This window comes from Alligator mississippiensis, chromosome 11 (genome assembly GCF_030867095.1).
Source record: "Alligator mississippiensis isolate rAllMis1 chromosome 11, rAllMis1, whole genome shotgun sequence".
Classification (NCBI taxonomy): Eukaryota; Metazoa; Chordata; order Crocodylia; family Alligatoridae; genus Alligator; species Alligator mississippiensis.
In genome coordinates, this window is record NC_081834.1 from 29,388,502 (window position 1) to 29,407,356 (window position 18,855).

Sequence of the window (18,855 nt, forward strand, 5' to 3'; positions counted from 1 at the left end):
TTGATATCTTGTGTCTGATCACACGCTTCACTGCTAAAGCCTATAAATCTTGGTGTAAGAGGGGGCCAAGGCCCCTTGTCACTTAAAGAGGGGGAAAGCAGCAGACTAGGGCTGTGTTCTGCTGGAGACAGCTGAGCTAGGGCTAACTACATTTGATTAAGTAGCCAGAAGAAAACCCAGAGAGGGGTTATAGGGCTGCCTATAACAACTTAGAAGTTACAAGGTAATAGGTAAACAGGGCGGATATCCGGGCATGAAGGAAGGGCTACAGCTCAGCTGAGCCAAACAGTGTTGAGGAGAGCAGGCCACACATTGAGCAGATGGGCCATGCCTAGGCTAGTCAGGAGCATGTGATCAGAGACAGTGGAGCCCAGGAAGATACCAGCTCAGCTCTGGAGCCAGACCTGAGAGGCAGTGGGAACCATGGGTAGGCACAGGGGGGGCTAGAGCTGGGGGAAGGACAGCCTAGCAGAATAGGAGCCTGGAGAGGCACTCAGCAGCAACTGAAAATGGTTTGGGTTTGACTATTGTAGGCTATTAAAAATCACAGGACTGGGTTGTGGCTACAGTAGTGGTGGTGGCCGCACATGGGGTGCCTGGGAGGCAGTCCCCACTACCAGGGGTTGAGGTCAGGGTAAAATCCACAGAGGTCTGGAGCCCCGTGGGTTCCATAGGCCAAAGCCAAACTGCAGAGGTAGCGAGTCCTGGCCCCCTGCAAGGGGGGCCAGGACCAGAGAGGACAGGGCCAGGGAGCCCAGTGTAAAGGAGGCAGGGCCAAGGAGGCCAGCAGAAGGGATAAGGGTCCAAGTGGACTGGAGTTGACAGGGGCCAAGGGCCCAAGTGACTAGAATTTGATGTAAGACCAGAGGGGCCACTGGAGGAGGACTGAGGGAGAGCTGTGAGGCATGTGTGTGGCTATGTGTGTTGGGCAGCTGGAGCCCATGATTAATGCCCCTAAGGCAATTTAGTGCTCTAAGGCACAGATAGGGCCACGAGTGTTGCGTGTAGGGTATGGCAGGTGCTATCCGGGCACAAAAGAGTTGTGGTATTAGAGGGTCCAGAGGGAAATGACCAGGACCAAGCATCCAGCCCAGTCAGGTGCAACCAGGATCACTCCAAGACTCAGGCAGCCTCCCAATCTGTCCATCGAGGTGTGGCAAGTGAAATGGCAAGAAAGTGGGCCGAGGAGCTGAAGTGGTAAGAGGATTAGGCTGGCTATTAGGGGGTGACACAGCCACCTCAGGGGCTGTCCCTGCCATCCTTGGGTGCAGTTTTATTGGTTAAACTTTGTTGATTTGGTTTAGTAGGTATGGATAGCAGACACAAAAATTTAGTGAAAGGAGAGAGTCTGGGTGTGAATAAATTATTTGAACTATTAATGATGCTCAGAAAATACAGTTGGGTAGATTGTCAAAGATACCAAAGAAAGCTTCATATAAAAAAAGACTGGCCTTGACCACAGATACTGTAAATAGGAAGAAATGGTTTTATATGGATAATACAAAGAGTTGATTATTATATAATGGAAAATTGTGTGAGATTTTCAGAGAAAATTTAGTCTTCCTTAGCCACTTGCTGTATTGGGCAGTTGATAAGATGCATTTGTATAAGATCCATTTTTTATTATTTTTAATCTCAGCACAAACAAACCGGAAATGCAGTGTTCTTCAGAAGTTCAAATTTAAAATATCTCACACTGTTCTTTCATCTTAAGTTTATGGTTTTCGTTACAATAAACATTGTTTCAGTAAATATAATGCTTAGCACATGCACAGTTTTTTCATCTTTAAAAATAACTACTTTAACCTGAAGACATACTCTTTTAGCATGGGTAGAGCTACCTTTGTAGACTCATGCAATCTTCCCTGTCAAGGCTCCTTCAAACTTTTAAAAAGCCAATACTACTCATCCCTCCTTACCCCTTCATCTGCTTTTCCCACCTATCTGTGCCATAGTTGTTCATGGGGGGGGGAGGGGCCACACATCCTAATAACCGTGGCTGTAGTTAACAGGAGCCATAGCAATAAAATGAAAATATCTCTGCCCCTAGGAGTTCACAATCCAACACCCCAATCCTGTGAATATACATCAGTAAAGTATTGACACATACAGAAAAGTGTGCGGAACAGGGATATAAATTAGACACGTGCAAGGAATGACAGAAATGAGGGATGAGGAGGGTGATAGCAGTGGCACGTTGGGATATGGATTAAGTATTACATATTTCATTTGTTGTAGTATTTTAGTTTTCTGTGACACTTAAGTCAGTCAGATTTATAAGAATGAGTGGGACGGGATGGATCCAGGAAGCTGGCAGCTAAAATAGGATCTAATGAGGTAAGGGTAATCTGTGCAGAGAGCATAGGAACACAGGAACTACTGGCTTGCATCAAAAGAGTGGTGTAGTTCAGGGGTGTCAAACAGGGCACTCACTCCAGGATCTGTGCTACATGTGGCACTTACATGCCATGCATAGTGCCACCCCTCCCTGCACTGCTCTGGGACTTGCACCTCAAACAGTGCCCACTCCAGCCGGTCCACAACCCACACTGCATGAGTGCCTGTGCCACTGGTCCAGGAGGAGGCACTGCATGCAGCTAAGTCCTAGACTGGCCAAGGTGGGCTCTGTGCACAGATCCCGAAGTGGGCACCGCATAGTATGTGTTCTGGACCCTGCATGCAGGCCTGTCAAGTGCACACCACACTGGGGCAACTCAGACAGAGGAGCAACAGGAAGGGCTGGATCTGGCCTGCAGGCTGCATCTTTGACACTCCTGGTTTGGTTAGTATGATAACCTGTCTCCACTGGTGCCTGACATCAAGTACTTAGGACCACTAGAATTCCCATAATGGACAATTAGGGAACAATCCACTCAAAGCAAAGTTTCTTCCACCTACCCTCCTCCCTTCATTGCAGGCAGTTAACATTTACTTTATATGCTGAAGCTGGAAGATTTGTAGTCTTTTTTTTAATTCTCTTGCTAAGATCTTGGACTTACTACTGTTCTGTATCAATAGGTTTTTTTTATATGGTGCATAATTTCTGAACAGTTTCAAATTTGTCATTTTTAAAGTTCATTGGATTTCCCCTTGTTTCTGTTTTATAAGAAAATTAAAGAGGAACACTCAAATGACCTCCCCTAGACCATTCTGTACCTCTTACATTCTTTTGTTTGTCTCATCTCCAAATAGAACAATCATATTTCACCAAATATGGGGAAGCTTTTTAGCCCTGTAAATATATGTTGTTGCTTTCACTCCTTGTATTCTTTCTTGTGATCTGGTAAGTAGAACTGAAAGAAAACATTCAAGAGTCTGTGCTATTGATTTATATAATGTTGTTATAATGAATTCTTTATCATTTGCTGTCCCATTCATTGTACATTCTGACTTATTTGTGCTCTTCACTGAGCAGGTACTTTCATTGAGCTGTGTGTGATGTCTTGGTCTTTTTCTTGAATGATTGCACTTAATTTTAGAATCTAGCAATATAGATGAGTTTTTTCAGATAATATATTCTATTCTGTCTTTAGCCATAATGTATTTTGCTTATCCTGTTCACTTAGTTTTGTTCAATTCCTTTGGAGTTCACTTTTTTCCAGTCTCCACCAAACAACTCTATATTGTCTGAAACTATGCTTCTCTCTTCACTCATCTTTCAAATAGCTGAATGCTTTAAACAGAGGTTCAGTATCTTTAAGGCACTCCTATCTTGGCTTTATTTGAAGGACTTCATCAGTGCTTTTTGAAAATGTATATAAATAGCAATTCTTTCTCCTTTATCCGTTACTTTGTAGATCATCTAAAAAAACGTCCACCAGATTACAGAGCCCACAGTTTTCCTTTATGGAAGCCATGATGGTTGTCTTCATTACTTCATGTTTTCTAGCCATTTTATAACTCCTTAATTATTACTTCACCCAGTTCATTTCGTATTGGATGACGCTGTCTGTTTCATATTTTTCAGGATAACTCCAGCATCTTTTATCTGGATAAACACCACCTTTATTACCTTTTACATGTCCATTATTATAGTGCATTTTAATGAGATATCCAGTTTTTTTTCAATATCTCATCTACTTCATTCTTAATTTTCTTCAGAATCCAATCCAAACAACTTTTTTGCTCTTTAATTTTATCAGTTGGTTTTAGTATCTCTATTTTTCAGTGTCTGATGGCCTTTTATCTTTACTACTTGAAGGGATTGGGTTTGAAGTGGGTATCTCCCTAGCATGCACTGTGATCAAGATTTATGTGAAGAAATAATTTGGCTTTTCTGCAATGTTTTCATCCTCTTCAATTATTGTCTTTACTTCAGGAAACAGCTGCAGATTTACTGGTCCTCTCACAAACTCTTTGCTTCTGATCTAGTGAAAGAATTTTTTCTTGTTTGTTTTTGTGTCCTTGGCTAATTGTTTGTCAGGTTCCCCTATAGCCATCCTCATTTTACTTTGTATTTGGTTTGTCATCACTTATTTTATTAAGCAGAAGAGGAGGAATATGATTTTTGGCAGGAGGATGTTGACTAAAGCCAAGATGAGAAGTATGAAAGTTGGTGAAGCCAGAGCCAACTATTTGAAATAAACTGAAATCAGAGGATTAATTGTTTCAGTAGCATAATAAAATTCACTGCTTTCCTATTCAGACTGTATGTTCAGCATATGTGTAACCACAATCACCTTGCCAGTTTACATAACAACAGCAAGTGTCAATGCTTTTCAGGTATTTTACTGTCGTTTATTGAGCACACCTCTTCTGTAGATGTTGCATGCTGTTGTAAACTTTATTTTCCCAGTAATTTTTATGTACCTTAAACAGCTGACAAAAAAGAGACATTAAGTGTATGTTCCTGCAAATTAAATCCTAAATGGACTGTCATGTTCCCAGAAAAGATAAATCAAAGATTGCTGAATTGATATGAAAGAAGCTTACTAATTTGTTTTCCATCCAGTATAAGGGGCTTAAGTTATGCAGGTCCAATTAATTCTGAATAGAATTGAGATAAAACTCAATTTTATTGAATCTGAGAGCATAAATGCCTCTTATTGTCATCCCAGTCAATTTGGTAGAGGTTACCCTAGATGAGGTTATCCTATATTCAGGTTGATGATGCAGCACATTGTATGCATTCCATTTTAGGAACCAAAACAAACAAGGTAATTAATAAGTCTTATTAGCAATGGATAGCATTGCAGCAGAACACCTAAAACCAACCTGGAAAGATGTCTTTTTACTAGATAAGGAAGGAAGAGGCTTTTGCACAAGTAAAAAGAAATTACATGCTAAAAAATTCACTCAGCTGCAGTGTTTGTACAATTCCAGGTGATTGTGTCTTTCCAGGTATATTAATGCCTGTATATTTCTTTCACATATATGCTATTAAATGTTCCTTTTTTTTTTTTTCACTGAAGAATGTTTTGTTCTTGTTCTGAAACCCAGGGCAGATAATATTCCAATATATCTGTTGTTATTTGTATTGAAAATGAATAACTACAGTTTACCATTGGGTAAATGTGGGTGGGGGGCATTATGTCCAAATTTGATTCATCCCGGCCTAAGCTGATTACATGAACAGATCCTGAAAGTATTTATCTCCTCTCTCTCCTATCAGAAATTGCTCAGTTAGCTTAAGTGAACTGTAGGAGAGCTTCTGCTTTCTTCTGAAGCATTGCATATTCTTTAATCAGTGTCAGGGGATTTATATAGTTGAACCAGTTATTTGATCACTTCTGTACAACATTTTCTAATGGCTAAAACACATTTAAGGGGTTTCCTATTTAAACTTGTAATATTTATGTATCGGTAGAGGTTAAAAACAGAATGTGTGTTGTAATTACAGTTCTGATGGTTTCATACAGTGTTAGAGAACCCTTATAAGAATCTATATCTACAATTAAAAAATGTAAGTCTGTTACATCTGTAATGTAAGATGATTGAAAGTGTAAGGGTCTACTCTAATCGGTTATGTACTTCATGTTTTGATACAGTTTTCTCTACAAAAACTGATTCTAAAGCAGATTGGGCAGTTCAGTATAAATCCTTTTGTCCTTATCACTCATTTGAAGTTCATGACTCTCCAGAGTTCTGAAGAACTTATATTTGATTGCTTTGTACCATTCTCAGAACTCTGAAAAGTTCTGGGTGGCTGGCAGAGAAATAAAATGGAACTTCCCATTCCTATTAAAAATGAAAGGGCTTAGTTTCACAGTGATAGTAGATCTCAAAAGAGCCTAAATTCATAATCACTGGAAAATTCTAGCTTAGATAAAATTGATTGGACATTTGAGGAACATCTGTCTAGAGAGAAATCTTCCCAATACAAATGCAGACCAAACCAAAGACCAAAGCTGGTGCCTACAATATTAACCTTCTAATAGCAGCATAGTTTGGAAAAATGTGAACAAGTGAGTAAGCGTGAGTACCAATATCTACTTTTGGAGATACAATTTTGGCAGCTCATAAATTACCAATGTGGTCATCACTTAGTTTCCTAGTTATTTCAGTCATATTATTCATAAAATGAGCAGTAGACCCCTGTGGATCTGTCATCAGATTGAGAAATGTTGGTTCTATTTCTGGCTCTGGGGTATAGACAAATGTAAAAACTGTATCATTGTGAAAGGATTCTGATACAAGCTGTAATGATGCAGTTTTTAAGTCTGCATGATTTTGTAATGATACAAGTGTGTAAAGCCACTCTAATTTTAACCCTCCTTAATTCAGGGTCAAAATTAGGGCAATTGTTTTACTGCAGTGTGATGTAGATCTAACAGTTGCAGCCTAACAGCTTTTATGTCAACTCCTGAGCCACAGTATACTCTCCCCTTTAATGTGGCTAAAATTCATGTCTGTACCCTGACCTGTAGCAAGTATTTTAACTTCTGTATTTCAGGGTAGACAGAAAATAGACATCCACACACTCTGTCATGGTGACAGGGTGGCCTCAACAAAAGGTAGAAATTAATTATGCTGCTTTATAGTGGCTGACATGATCCATTTGCTTTATGGTGGGAGAGTGCGGGTGCCTAGAACTGATTGGCAGCCGAACCCCAGGACCATTGTGAAGAATGTCAGGGTTCCCTGCTTTCAGCGATGTGCCCCTGGTTCCCTGAGATTGCTGGTGGTGCATTTCTTAAAGCAAGGAACACATTACCCATTGTCCTGCAAGATCAACAGGTAAGAGGACAAAGGGCAGCATGTGTTTTGCCCAGTGAAATGGATCAGCTGTGTCAGGACACAGCTTCATTTGGCAATACCTATTTCTAGCCTCAGATGCCCATCTCTAAAATATAATAATATTTGGCCTTCTAGATCAGGGATAGGCAAGTATTTGGACTGGAGGGCCACTTAAGGAGTCTTGGTGAGCTGTTGAGAGGGTGCTAACCCAGCCCGGTTCCACAGGCAGGGACATGCAGGGAGTGGATTGCAGCTCTGCCCTGGGCCCCAACTCCATGCTGTCACTGCCCCGTGATTCTGGCCCCCGACTGCCTGCCCCGCTCCAAAACACTGCTCCTTACCTGCCCATGGTCCCATCCCATCCACCTGTGGTCCCATCCCACCTGCCCAGCCGAATGCGTCCTGCCCACAGGGGTCCCGGGCCAGTCTCCGTGGAGCACCTGCCCACTCCGTCCAGCATCCCTAGTGATGAGTGTGGCCTTGGGACTCAGGCCTTGGGACAAAGGAAAAGGGACTTGAGGCCTAAGGCCTTGGGACTTGAGTGTGTGCCAGACTCCTCCCTTTGGGAGGAGTCTGGCACAGCCCCCGCAGCCCTCCCAGGGGTTCTGTGCGCTGGATGACAGCATGCTGTCGCTGCCGGCTGGGGCCAGCAGCAGCACCAATCTTCCTGGTGCTCAGCACAGGCTGTGCCCAACACTGGTCCCAGCTGGAGCAGCCTCCTGCCATGTGGCGCGCAGATCAGGGGCCCACACCGCCGGGAGGGCTGCGGGACTGTGCAGGACTCCTTCCGGGCGTGAAAGACCCCGGATCTGCTCGCCAGATGACAGGAGGCTGCTGCTGCCACCTGGGACCAGTGCTAGGCACAGCCTGCACCCAGCACCGGGAAGATTGGTGCTGCTGCAGGCCCGAGACAGCAGCAATGGCCTCCTGTCATCTGGCATGCAGATCTGGGGGTCTGCAGCACCCAGGAGGAGTCTGGCACAGCCCCACAGATCAGAGGCCTGCACCCCCAGGAGGAGTCCGGCACAGCCCCGCAGCCCTCCCAGGGGTGTGGGCCCCCAGATCTGTGGACTGGATGACAGGAGGCTGCCGCTGCTGGCAAGTGTCATGAGTTTTGCTTTGAACAGTTTGAAGTATAGTTTCCCAGAAACCTCGCACCTATCCCCTTGAAACTTGGCAAGCTTCATGCCCTCAGAAGGGGCTACCATCCCTGCAAGTTTCACCTGAATCAGGCAAGAAATTACAGAGTTTTAGGCATTTTCATGATTCCCCATTTATAGCCTATGGGCGAAACGTTGGAACAGCATCGGAACAGCGAAACAGTTTTGACGAAATGAAACAGATAGTGCTTTCAAAACAAAACTCAAAATGAGAAACCCTGTCCCGGCGAAATGGAAGTCGAAACAAAACGGTGCTGTTTTGCACAGCCTTACTGCACAGTAATGTTTTTGGTTGGCAGTTGGTAAGTCATTTGTTGTTGACAAGCAAGTAACTAGAGTGCTGTCAAGAGAGAAGGTTGGTGGCTATAACTCATTGTGGAATATAAAAATGGCTGGAGCCTTCCCCGAAATGGGCAGACTAAAGGTATGCTCTCGTTCCTTAAGAGAGGATTATCAAAAAGAAAACTGTACTGGCATGAGATATTTCATAATCTAAAAAGAGAAAAGAGTGATGGTTTTGCAAGTGCAAATGATTGCACTATATGCTTGTCCATATTGCTCAGTAATGGAACAGGCATTCATTTAAGGGGAGGATTTTGCACTATAGAGTATTGAGAACACATGTCTAATAGGTGCATTCATTTTATGCTCATTCAGTGAGCTGGCCTGATTAATTAGTGTGCATCACCATCTGGTACTTACTGAGACTATACCTTTTAAAAATGTTGTAATCGTAGGAAATGGCACACACCAATTAAGTTCCTTTTAACTGGATTATGTTGGTATAATAAAGTATTAGTGGAGAAGGCCTTAATTCGATTCAGTCAGCATGCATCTAAGGGAGATCTGCCAGTCTGAAATTATTTAGAACAAAGGAAAAATGCCCAAAATGTTGTATGGAAGAAAGAGGGAGAACGTCTGAAATGCATGTATTGGTGCTGCTATGCACACAATATAGAAGATGTTCATAAATAAGAGCCACAAGAATACCTCTGCATTTCTGTTTAGAGTTGAAGGACCTGATATCAAAGTGTCTCAAGATCATCTCTTCAGCCCTAAGACCCTTGAATCTGTCATCTTCTCTCACTGTGCTCCTCTGAAAAGTGAAATTCAAAGTTTTGTTTTCAAGCGCACAGAAATGTATGTTGTTCAGCCCTCACATGAACAGTTGCATAGATCTTGAAGTCCTTAGTTTATACCAATGACATCAGGATGTTTTTTGGCTAATAATGTTTTTACTAACTCATCCCTTTGGTAACTGGAGCACCAAACAACAAGGCAAGATCTAGATTTCTGTTCTGGTTTCTGCATTTGACCTACTGAATGAACTTTAAGTCATTTAAGCCCCCCTTGTATAAACTATATTGGTAATACTTACTAATTTCTGTAAAGTGCTTTGAAATATTAGGGGTTAAAAAAATTATATCGGCATCTTTTTTTTTTCATTCTGCTTCAGCTGTTACGTGGTCTTTGACTGGAAAGGTGTAGATTATGGAGGAAGGGCCAGAGTAGGTATTTGAAATATCTGGAGAGTGATAAGAGAATATCCAGGGGTGTAGGTTGTAGCCGTGTTGGTTTAAGGACATAGGCAGACAAGGTTCCTTGGGTGAATCTGATATCTTTTATTAGACCAACCCAAATAGTTGGAGAATAGTTAGTAAGCAAGCTTTCGGGTTCAAAAACCCTTCATCAGGCTAAGGAAGTTTCAGCAGTTGGTGTGTACTCTTCCTGGATGGAATGAAAAGTAAAGAAGTAAAGAGAATATCCAGGCATATATGTGCCTGTCTAGTTTACTTCATGAGCACCTTGTCTTTTGAACAGTGGATCAAAATAAATCTGTAAGCAAACAAATATCTGAACCAAATGAAATTTAAAACCATTCCTTTCTCAACCTGATATACTTTTTTATTTATATTCATTATTTCCAGTGGAGTCTGCTGCCCCCCTTTTAAGCAACAGTAATTGCTGGTAATAACATTCAAAACACCATTCAGAATACGAGGGAAGCATGTTCTTAGGTATGCGTTATTACAGAACATCATGTTTGCTATGAATTCAATCTATAATGTAGCTAAATGTAGCTAAATTGCCTTTGGTATTCAAATAGGAAAATTACATATGTTTGAATTCCATTTTTTTTTTCCAGTACAAATTTCCCATAGTTGGAAGGTTCAGAGTTCCCGTCTCATAGCTGGAGGTGATTTCAGAGGATGTTACAGGGAATGCTCACAAATCTAGCACCCTGTGACTGTCTACACCAGTTGGAAACTAATCTGTAGTTTATGAACTATTAAGTGAATGACTTTTACCCAATTCACAGGGTATGTCAGAAAATCATATGATATCAAGTGGTTATGTTTAAAACCACTTACATTAAGTGATAATGTTCTAAAAATGTAAAGGACATATATATGCCTAGTCTGTTCTCTATGCATTTATGTACACCCATGCACATACACACACACATACATATGTATGCATTATTTCTTTTTAAAGCTACATTTTTAGAGTGGTGCCTTTGGGATATGTAGTATTATGTACAGCAGTGACCATGCATCATATTATACTGTCATTTGAGTGAAGGTTTTTTAATTCCAAAAAATAACCTGCTTCTACATTTCTTATGTATGATATTCAGATTCATTTTTCAGAATTTTCAGTCCAGCTCTGATTTCGAGTAGGAAAACTGTTGATCAGTCTTGATATCTCTGACCAAGTGGGAGTAAATAAAGCCAGTAAAATAGTATTAAAGCCTTGTCATAACCTGAAGATGTGAAATACGCCATTTTTCTGTCATTTTTTACCAAAGCCTAATTAGCAAAAAATGTGTAACCTAAAAGACACCGGTCCATAAAATTGTCAATTTTGTGATGGGATTTCAAAGCCAGGGTGTTCTTTCCAGTGCCCTGGTACCAGTGGTACGGTACCAGCTAACCAAACCTTAAAAACACACTTGCACTTCCCCTTTTGTTTGAATTGTTTGCTCAGATATTTTATGGAATAGGGAGGTATATTTTCTAAGAAAACATTTAATTTGGAATCAGGACAGCATAGCTTTATTTGTTTATTTATATGGCTTCATGAAAGTAAGGAGATAAGAATGAGAGATTTTAGTCTGCTTGTTCTCTCTCATATATTTCTGGAGACTTATTTCTCATAGTACCTTTTGTAATAAGAGTACATGGGGTGGTGGAGGGTTGAACTAGCAAAGCTTGAAAAAGTTCAGTAAAGCAATAAGAAGGAAAAGTCATTTTACTCAGTGCTATAAAAACCGTAGTCTTAACATTTGAAAAGATCTGTATCTAACAACACTTGTATTACTTCAGTCATAGAGGGAGCTTTTGGCACTGTCTTCACAGCAAAAAGCTTTGTCTCTAAACATATTTAGTCAATGTATGAAATATGAGAGGTCTAGTACTATGTGAAAGGAAACTTGCACAGTTAGACTTGAGCCCCATCTGGTGTTTGAACAGAGTTGGTATCTTAATATGGCTTTCCTATATTATAATTGAAATAGAAAGGCACTGAGCCAAAACATAGTACTGCAGTCATTGTGACTGACAGATAAATGCAAGTGTCAAATTTTATCAATGCCTCCTATTGTATACAACAGTGCAATAAAAACATGTTTTTGATTACCTCTAATATAACATTTTTTGTTGATACAATGCCGGCCACCGAGTCAGATACATTTACTATACTTTTGACTGGATAAGTTAATTAACTCACTTTACATTTTATGTTTATTTATGTGATCAAAAACGTATACTGTTTATTCAAACAGTAACACAGCAGAAGATATTGCTTTTTGATTCTTTTGCATTTACATGAAAAATCATAAACCCATTGGACCAGATTCATTGAAGTTTCATCAGGGAGGAGTTATTTTAGATGATTTAAATTAGTGGGGCATTGGTTCTTGAAAGACTTAAGCCCTGCGTGTTTAAAAAATCATAGTATGTAGATCATTCATGTTTCTTTTTTTCATTTTTTAGGGCTGATAGTTTCAGGAAGTGATCAAGCTCATGTTCAAATAGTTTTCCAGTTAGCTGAGGGAACCATCTACTTGTATTGGAGAAACACAGGTGAAAGTTACCAGTGACCAAAAGAAATTTTCTTGCCATTGACACATGATTTAAGTTCAGTTTATTGTCTCTGTTTTAACCTTACAAAAGATAACACTGTGCAGTTTTATCACAGTGTTAAGATTTTCTGAAGATACTGTCCCATTGGCCTTTATCTTATTCTCTTTTTGAAGTTGCCAGTCATCCCTTAGCTAGAGCTCTTGCCCAGTAATAATCTGATCTTAATGAAAAAATGATTAAAGAGACTGAAGATCTTTTGGTCAGGTAACTAAATTAAATTGAATTACTTGGGCAGGCTTTCCCACAAAAGCAATAGCCTTTTCACCTTTGAACCTAAAACAAATTATTTAAACACCAGAAAACAGAACATATTCTTTAATCATTCCTGTCTTGTATTTTGGAGGTTGTTTCTATGAAGATGCACTTTTTAATTTTAATTTTTAATATATCTTTTTGGGGGCAAAATAAAAAGTCCATGGCCCTGAACTAGCAGAGGGGTTAATTATATATTTTCAGTCACTGTCACTTTTCTCAGTGTGTTAGCATTGCTAAATTTACACAGACATAGTTGCCATGCATAAAACTAGCTCTTTGTCTTTAATCTTTATACACAGGATGCCTGCTCTATATACAGCCTGTTTTGTATTTCAGATATTTGGTTTTAGAAGTGAGTAACATGAGATAAGCTGTCAACAAGAGATAACGTGGTTCTTTTATGTCATTGCTAAGAGTGTGGCAAAAGGAGAAAATGAGAATATGAGTAAAGAGTCATTCACCAAATGTCATTGACTGGTGTTGGTTTTTCCCATTCTTATCCTTCATTCTCTCTCGTTTTTAGAATGATCACCACTTTAAAGAGCTGCCAGGATAAGTGAACAAAGTGAAAACAAATGGATGAAGTTCTTACCATGCACTAAACGGTGGAACACCAGGTGCCAAGCTCTGTGAAAATGTCTGCTTGCAACACCTTCACTGAACACGTTTGGAAACCTGGTGAATGTAAAAATTGCTTCAAGCCTAAAAGCTTGCACCAACTACCCCCAGCAACTGAAAAGGCTCCCCTCTCCCATAGTAATCTGAAAACCAATGCAAACCAAAGTAACAATCAGCGTGGTAGAAATACAGGAAATTTCCGACCTCCTGTCGCAAAGAAACCCACTATAGCTGTGAAACCCACCATGATGGTGGTAGATGGGCAGAGTGTATGTGGTGAAATCAGCACACCAGATCATTGTGAGAACAAGCCTGTAGTTGCAGGATGGAACCGAAACAAAGCGGTTTTGAACAATAAGCCACTGAACAATAATAACGAAGATGAAATTGAAGGTTATAGTCATGTTCATAGGCCTCATGGCAACAATGATAGTGTAGGTAAGATACCAAATAACAATAATAACGGACTGACAGAAGTGCTGAAGGAGATTGCAGGTTTGGATACCACACCTCAGCAAACAGGAAAGGAAATGAACTCAAGGGAAACCTTCTTGGGAAGAATAAATAATTGCTATAAAAGATCATTAGAAAGAAAGATCCCTCCAAGTTGCATGATGGCTGGAGTGAAGGATGCACATAGTAAACATGTTATTCTGAGTGGGAGCACTGAAGTAATAAGTAACGAAGGTGGGCGTTTCTGTTATCCAGAGTTCTCCAGTGGCGATGAGAGTGAAGACGATACATTTTTTGGCAGCATGCAAGAAGAGCACGAGAGCTGGGATGAAAGTGATGAAGAACTGTTAGCAATGGAAATTCGCATGAGGGGCCAACCTCGCTTTGCTAACTTCAGAGCGAACACCCTGTCTCCTGTCCACTTCTGTGCTGACAAAAAATGGAACACTGTGCCTCTAAGGAATAAGTCTCTCCAGCGGATCTGTGCTGTGGACTATGATGATAGCTATGATGAAATTTTAAATGGTTATGGAGAAGGGGCTGTGATCCTTTATGGACAGGAAACCATGCAGAGCATGGCATCTTCTGATTCCACATCTCCTGATTCCTCTTTGACTGAAGAGTCTCGCTCTGGAACAACCAGCAGTTCATCACAAAAACTCTGCAATGGAGGGTTATCTCCCAGTACCCCTCAGGATATCAAATTGATTGAACCAGAATATGAGACTCTTTGTGATAATCAGCAAGGAAAGGATATGTCAAAAGTTGCCAGAAACACTACAGAAGTTGTAGAGACTCACAAGGCAGTCCTTGCACTTAGACTGGAAGAGAAAGATGGCAAGATTGCTGTGCAAAGCGATAAGCAAGAAAGCAAAAGTTCTCCAGATGTTACTGGTCAAGCAGTTACTATAAACTTAGTTCCTATAGAAGAACAAGCTAAACCTTACAGAGTGGTCAATATGGAACAACCCGTGTGTAAGCCTTATACTGTAGTAGATGTGTCAGCAGCCATGACTACTGAGTGTAAGGAAGGTCAGACTGAAAGCTCAGAAACCAAAAGTATACCACCTAACCCAAATTCACCAGGAGCTCCATATGCACCTGTTACACCTGCATCATCTGGACAAGTAAATGCCAATCTAAAAAAATCAAGTGCAATCAGATACCAGGAAGTATGGACTTCTAGTACAAGCCCACGACAGAAGATAGCTAAAGTGGAATTAGCAGCTAATAGTTCAGGACCTTCTGTCCCTCCTAGAAAGAGCAGCCACAAATCTGCTCCTACATCACCTACAGCCACAAATATTTCTTCAAAAACTATCCCAGTTAAGTCACCCAATTTGTCTGAGATAAAATTCAATAGTTACAACAATGCTGGTATGCCACCTTTTCCAATTATCATTCATGATGAGCCTACTTATGCAAGGAGTTCCAAGAATGCTATCAAAGTTCCCATTGTAATTAATCCAAATGCATATGATAACTTAGCCATCTATAAAAGTTTTCTGGGGACTAGTGGTGAGCTGTCCATCAAAGATAAAACTTCAAGTGTGATAAGCCATACATACGAAGAAATAGAAACAGAGAGCAAAGTGTCTGAGGATGTAGCCAGCAAACCCACTGAATTTACTCAAGCAAAAGGAATTTCCAGTAGCACAGAGCACAGACTGGGTTCTGTGGCCCAGAAAGTCCAAGAGTTCAATAGCTGTCTCAGCAAAGGTCAGACATCACCACAAAGAAGTCAGAGTTCCTGCCACAGTTCCCCAACAAGAAACCAGAAGCCAGCACCAGAATCTGCAGCCAAAGTGGAAGGGTCACAAGAAGCTTCCATTGGAAACAGCAACAGAGAGAATGCAAGCACAGTTCTTTCTCAGATTGTGGCTTCTATCCAGCCTCCACAATCTCCTCCAGGAACACCGCAATCTGGACCCAAATCTTGTAGTGTAGAGGAATTATATTCCCTACCGCCTGATGCAGATACCACTAAAAGTACTCTGGTACGACCCAAATCCCTCTTTACAGCCCAGCCCAGCAATGAGACTGAGGCATCCAAGTCCACAGAAAGCACTACCACTAAAATGCAAAAGGATACACTTTCAAAGCCAATTCCTTCCTCAAAGACAGCAACCAGCATCCATAACACCACAAGTCCCAAAACTGAGCAGGCACCTCCATTCCCTCCTCCACGTTCCACATCTTCACCCTATCATGCAAGTAATCTGTTGCAAAGACATTTTAGCAACTGGAACAAACCAATCAGCCCTACTAGATCAACAGAGGCTGAATCAGTACTCCATTCAGAAGGGCGACGAGTTGCTGATGCAAAACCAAAGCGATGGATATCATTTAAAAGCTTTTTCCGTCGCAGAAAGACCGATGATGAAGATGAGAAAGAGAAAGAAAGAGAAAAAGGGAAACTGGTGGGTCTTGATGGCACTGTCATTCATATGCTCCCACCTCCTCCAGTTCAACGTCACCATTGGTTCAGTGAGACAAAAACAGATTCCAGTGAGAAGCCATCCATTGTTTTCATGTACAGATGTGAACCAGCACATACTGAACCAACCTCTGACCACCAGAACAAAGCTGCAGTGGAGTCTCCCATTGGAGATGGATTAGAAAAAGGCAAAGCAGAAATGGAAGAGAAGTCTCCAGAGGATCCTGAACAAAAGATAAGAAGTAATTCTTCACCACCTCAGATTCCTAAAAAAATACCCAGGTAAGCCACTTTTAATAATAATGAATACATGAATGAAAAAGACAAGCGTGCTATACATTTTGCGGAACCAGGAAGGGATCTAGGAGTTTTGTAGAAATGTTTTCATGTGCACATATAATATTTTTACAGTCTTTACATTGTATTGGTTAGTATCTCTGATTTGCACCTTTCTAATATGAACAGCACCTATTATTATGAGTTATGCTTCATGTTCATTAGTGTATTAGGGTGGACGTGTTGCACAGATTCAGGAAAACAGTCCTTGATTTTTCAGTTTAAGATAGTATTTATATGTTATAGGATGACTGAAAAACTGCAGAAGAGAAGTAAGAAGCAAATTACCTTCTACCTATTTAACTATCATTAATTGGAGGGTGAGATGATTAACTTTATCACATAACAGTAACAGTTAATGTGCAGTTAACATTTATACCATAATATAAGATGATACAACATGATTAAAGTATACATAAAATAATAATGGGATTATTTTGTTTATACCACTGGTTCTCAAACTTTTTAGATTCAAAGTACCCCTGGATAGATTGGAGGTATCCCATGGAAAATGCCAACTCTTAGTTTTCACTCTTTTTGACTGCAGAAAAATAGTACAGCAGTTTTTCTGTTGCAAAGAACTCAGAAATCGATAGTTGTGGTATTTCTAGTTGAAATCTCTGGGTCTATCTTGTGAATCATGTTTCCATACCTAACAGTGTTAATGTTGTGTGGCACGCCATGTCACCATTGAAAGGAGCTCAAGGCACATCAGGGTGTCAGAACACTCTGGTTGAGAATCACTGGTTTATAGTCTCACCACTTTCTAAGACCTTACTTGTGATAAGTACACTGGGCCACCTCCTCTCTGCATTGACTTTAGTGATGCTATATGTATTTGCCCCTGTCTGAGGAACTGCCCCACCAATTTTCAGATTGTAACTATTTAAAAAAAAAACTTTATTTTGACAAATGAGTCATTATTAATTATTCCTATTTTATACAAAAAAAAATTATAAAAAAGAGAGAGGAAGTATATATTTATGGCAGCTCTTCAGATATTTGAAGACTGCTGTCTTGTCCCCTCTTGAGTGCCTTTTCTGCAACCTGATCATACCTCTCTCTCAACTTCTCCTTGTGTGGCTTACCATCTAAGCCATTTATCATTTTTGTCACCTGCCTTAGGACCCTCTCTACCTTCCTCACATCTTTTTGAAAATGTGGAGCTCAGAACTGCATATGGTACTTTAGATGAGGCCTAACCAGTACCAAGTAAACCCATAACCTCCTGTATCTTGTGTTTAGTAGTCCTGTTGATGCAGCCCAAGACTGCTATCACCGTTTTTGTGGCAGCATCAAACTTCAGGCTCATGCTGAGTAACAGGTTTAGTCCTAATTTATCCAGGTTTAAATTTACCATTGTTGGGGCAGGTTTAAACAATTTTAGGGATTATATCATGTGTTCATAGTTTTTTTTAAATGGGGATGGCTTGACTTGCCACAGGTTATTGGTGTGTCCATTCCCTTAGTTCAGGGGTGCTTAACACTCGGCCTACAGGCCAGATCCAACCCCTGGCACAACGTCATCCGGTCCATGGGGTTCCCCACAGGCTATGACCCTTCATGCTAGATCTGGCACGTGAGGGGCAGCGTGGAGCTGCCAGAGCTCAGTCGCACCCAGGAGCTCCGGGGGCTCACAGGTGAGGGCAGACACCACTGCCTTAGTGCAGTATACTGTCTGCATCTGCTGGGTAGGAAGAGTTGTAACCCAAGCTGTTGGACTTGTGTCAGAAATCTCAAAGAAAGAATGGGCAGGTAGGAAAAAGATTTCAATTCCAGATGGGGACAGATTTTCAGAAGTTCTAAACATCCATCAGACCATTTGATGTCAGTGGGGGTTGAAACTGCTTGAACTTGTAAACAAGGCCCTAAAATGATAAAAGAGAAGTGCGTGTACATGATCTTAAGAAGTAGCACTACCTTTATGATGTATCTTTAGGTGCAGGCTGAAGATGCCTTGTGTTCAGCCACCCTAAGGATGATGTTCTTACCTTGTTTACCCTGGAGTGTCTTTGTACTGTTACTATTGATCACAGTTAGTCTCTCTCCTTCCTCCCACATCCCCCCCACAGTTTTTCCCCTCCAAGTCATAGTGATACAGTCTAAAATCTTAGGTCAAAAATTTCCATGGGTAATTAGACTTCCTCTGTTATGGATTCTGTTTTTATTTTTAAAAAATAATAATAATTTGAGTTTTAAAGAGTCATGCAGGCAAAACAGGATACAGTAGATATCCTTCTTTTTTATTCCCTTCAGTTATTTATTTTTGTTGCCT

General features: G+C 40.7%; 1 protein-coding gene across 5 annotated transcripts in view; it reads left to right on the forward strand.

The window, feature by feature from the left end:
- Positions 1–18,855, forward strand: part of PEAK1 (pseudopodium enriched atypical kinase 1) — a 199,584-nt gene that overhangs the window by 134,060 nt on the left and 46,669 nt on the right. For 4 of the 5 annotated variants that reach the window (XM_059714751.1, XM_059714753.1, XM_059714752.1 and 1 more), the window contains one exon: positions 13,260–16,526. In XM_059714751.1, coding sequence (XP_059570734.1) covers positions 13,372–16,526 — 3,155 coding nt within the window. In that variant the 5' untranslated portion in view covers positions 13,260–13,371. Of the gene's footprint in view, positions 1–13,259; positions 16,531–18,855 lie in introns of those variants that run through there. The other variant, XM_059714754.1, reaches the window with a different exon arrangement.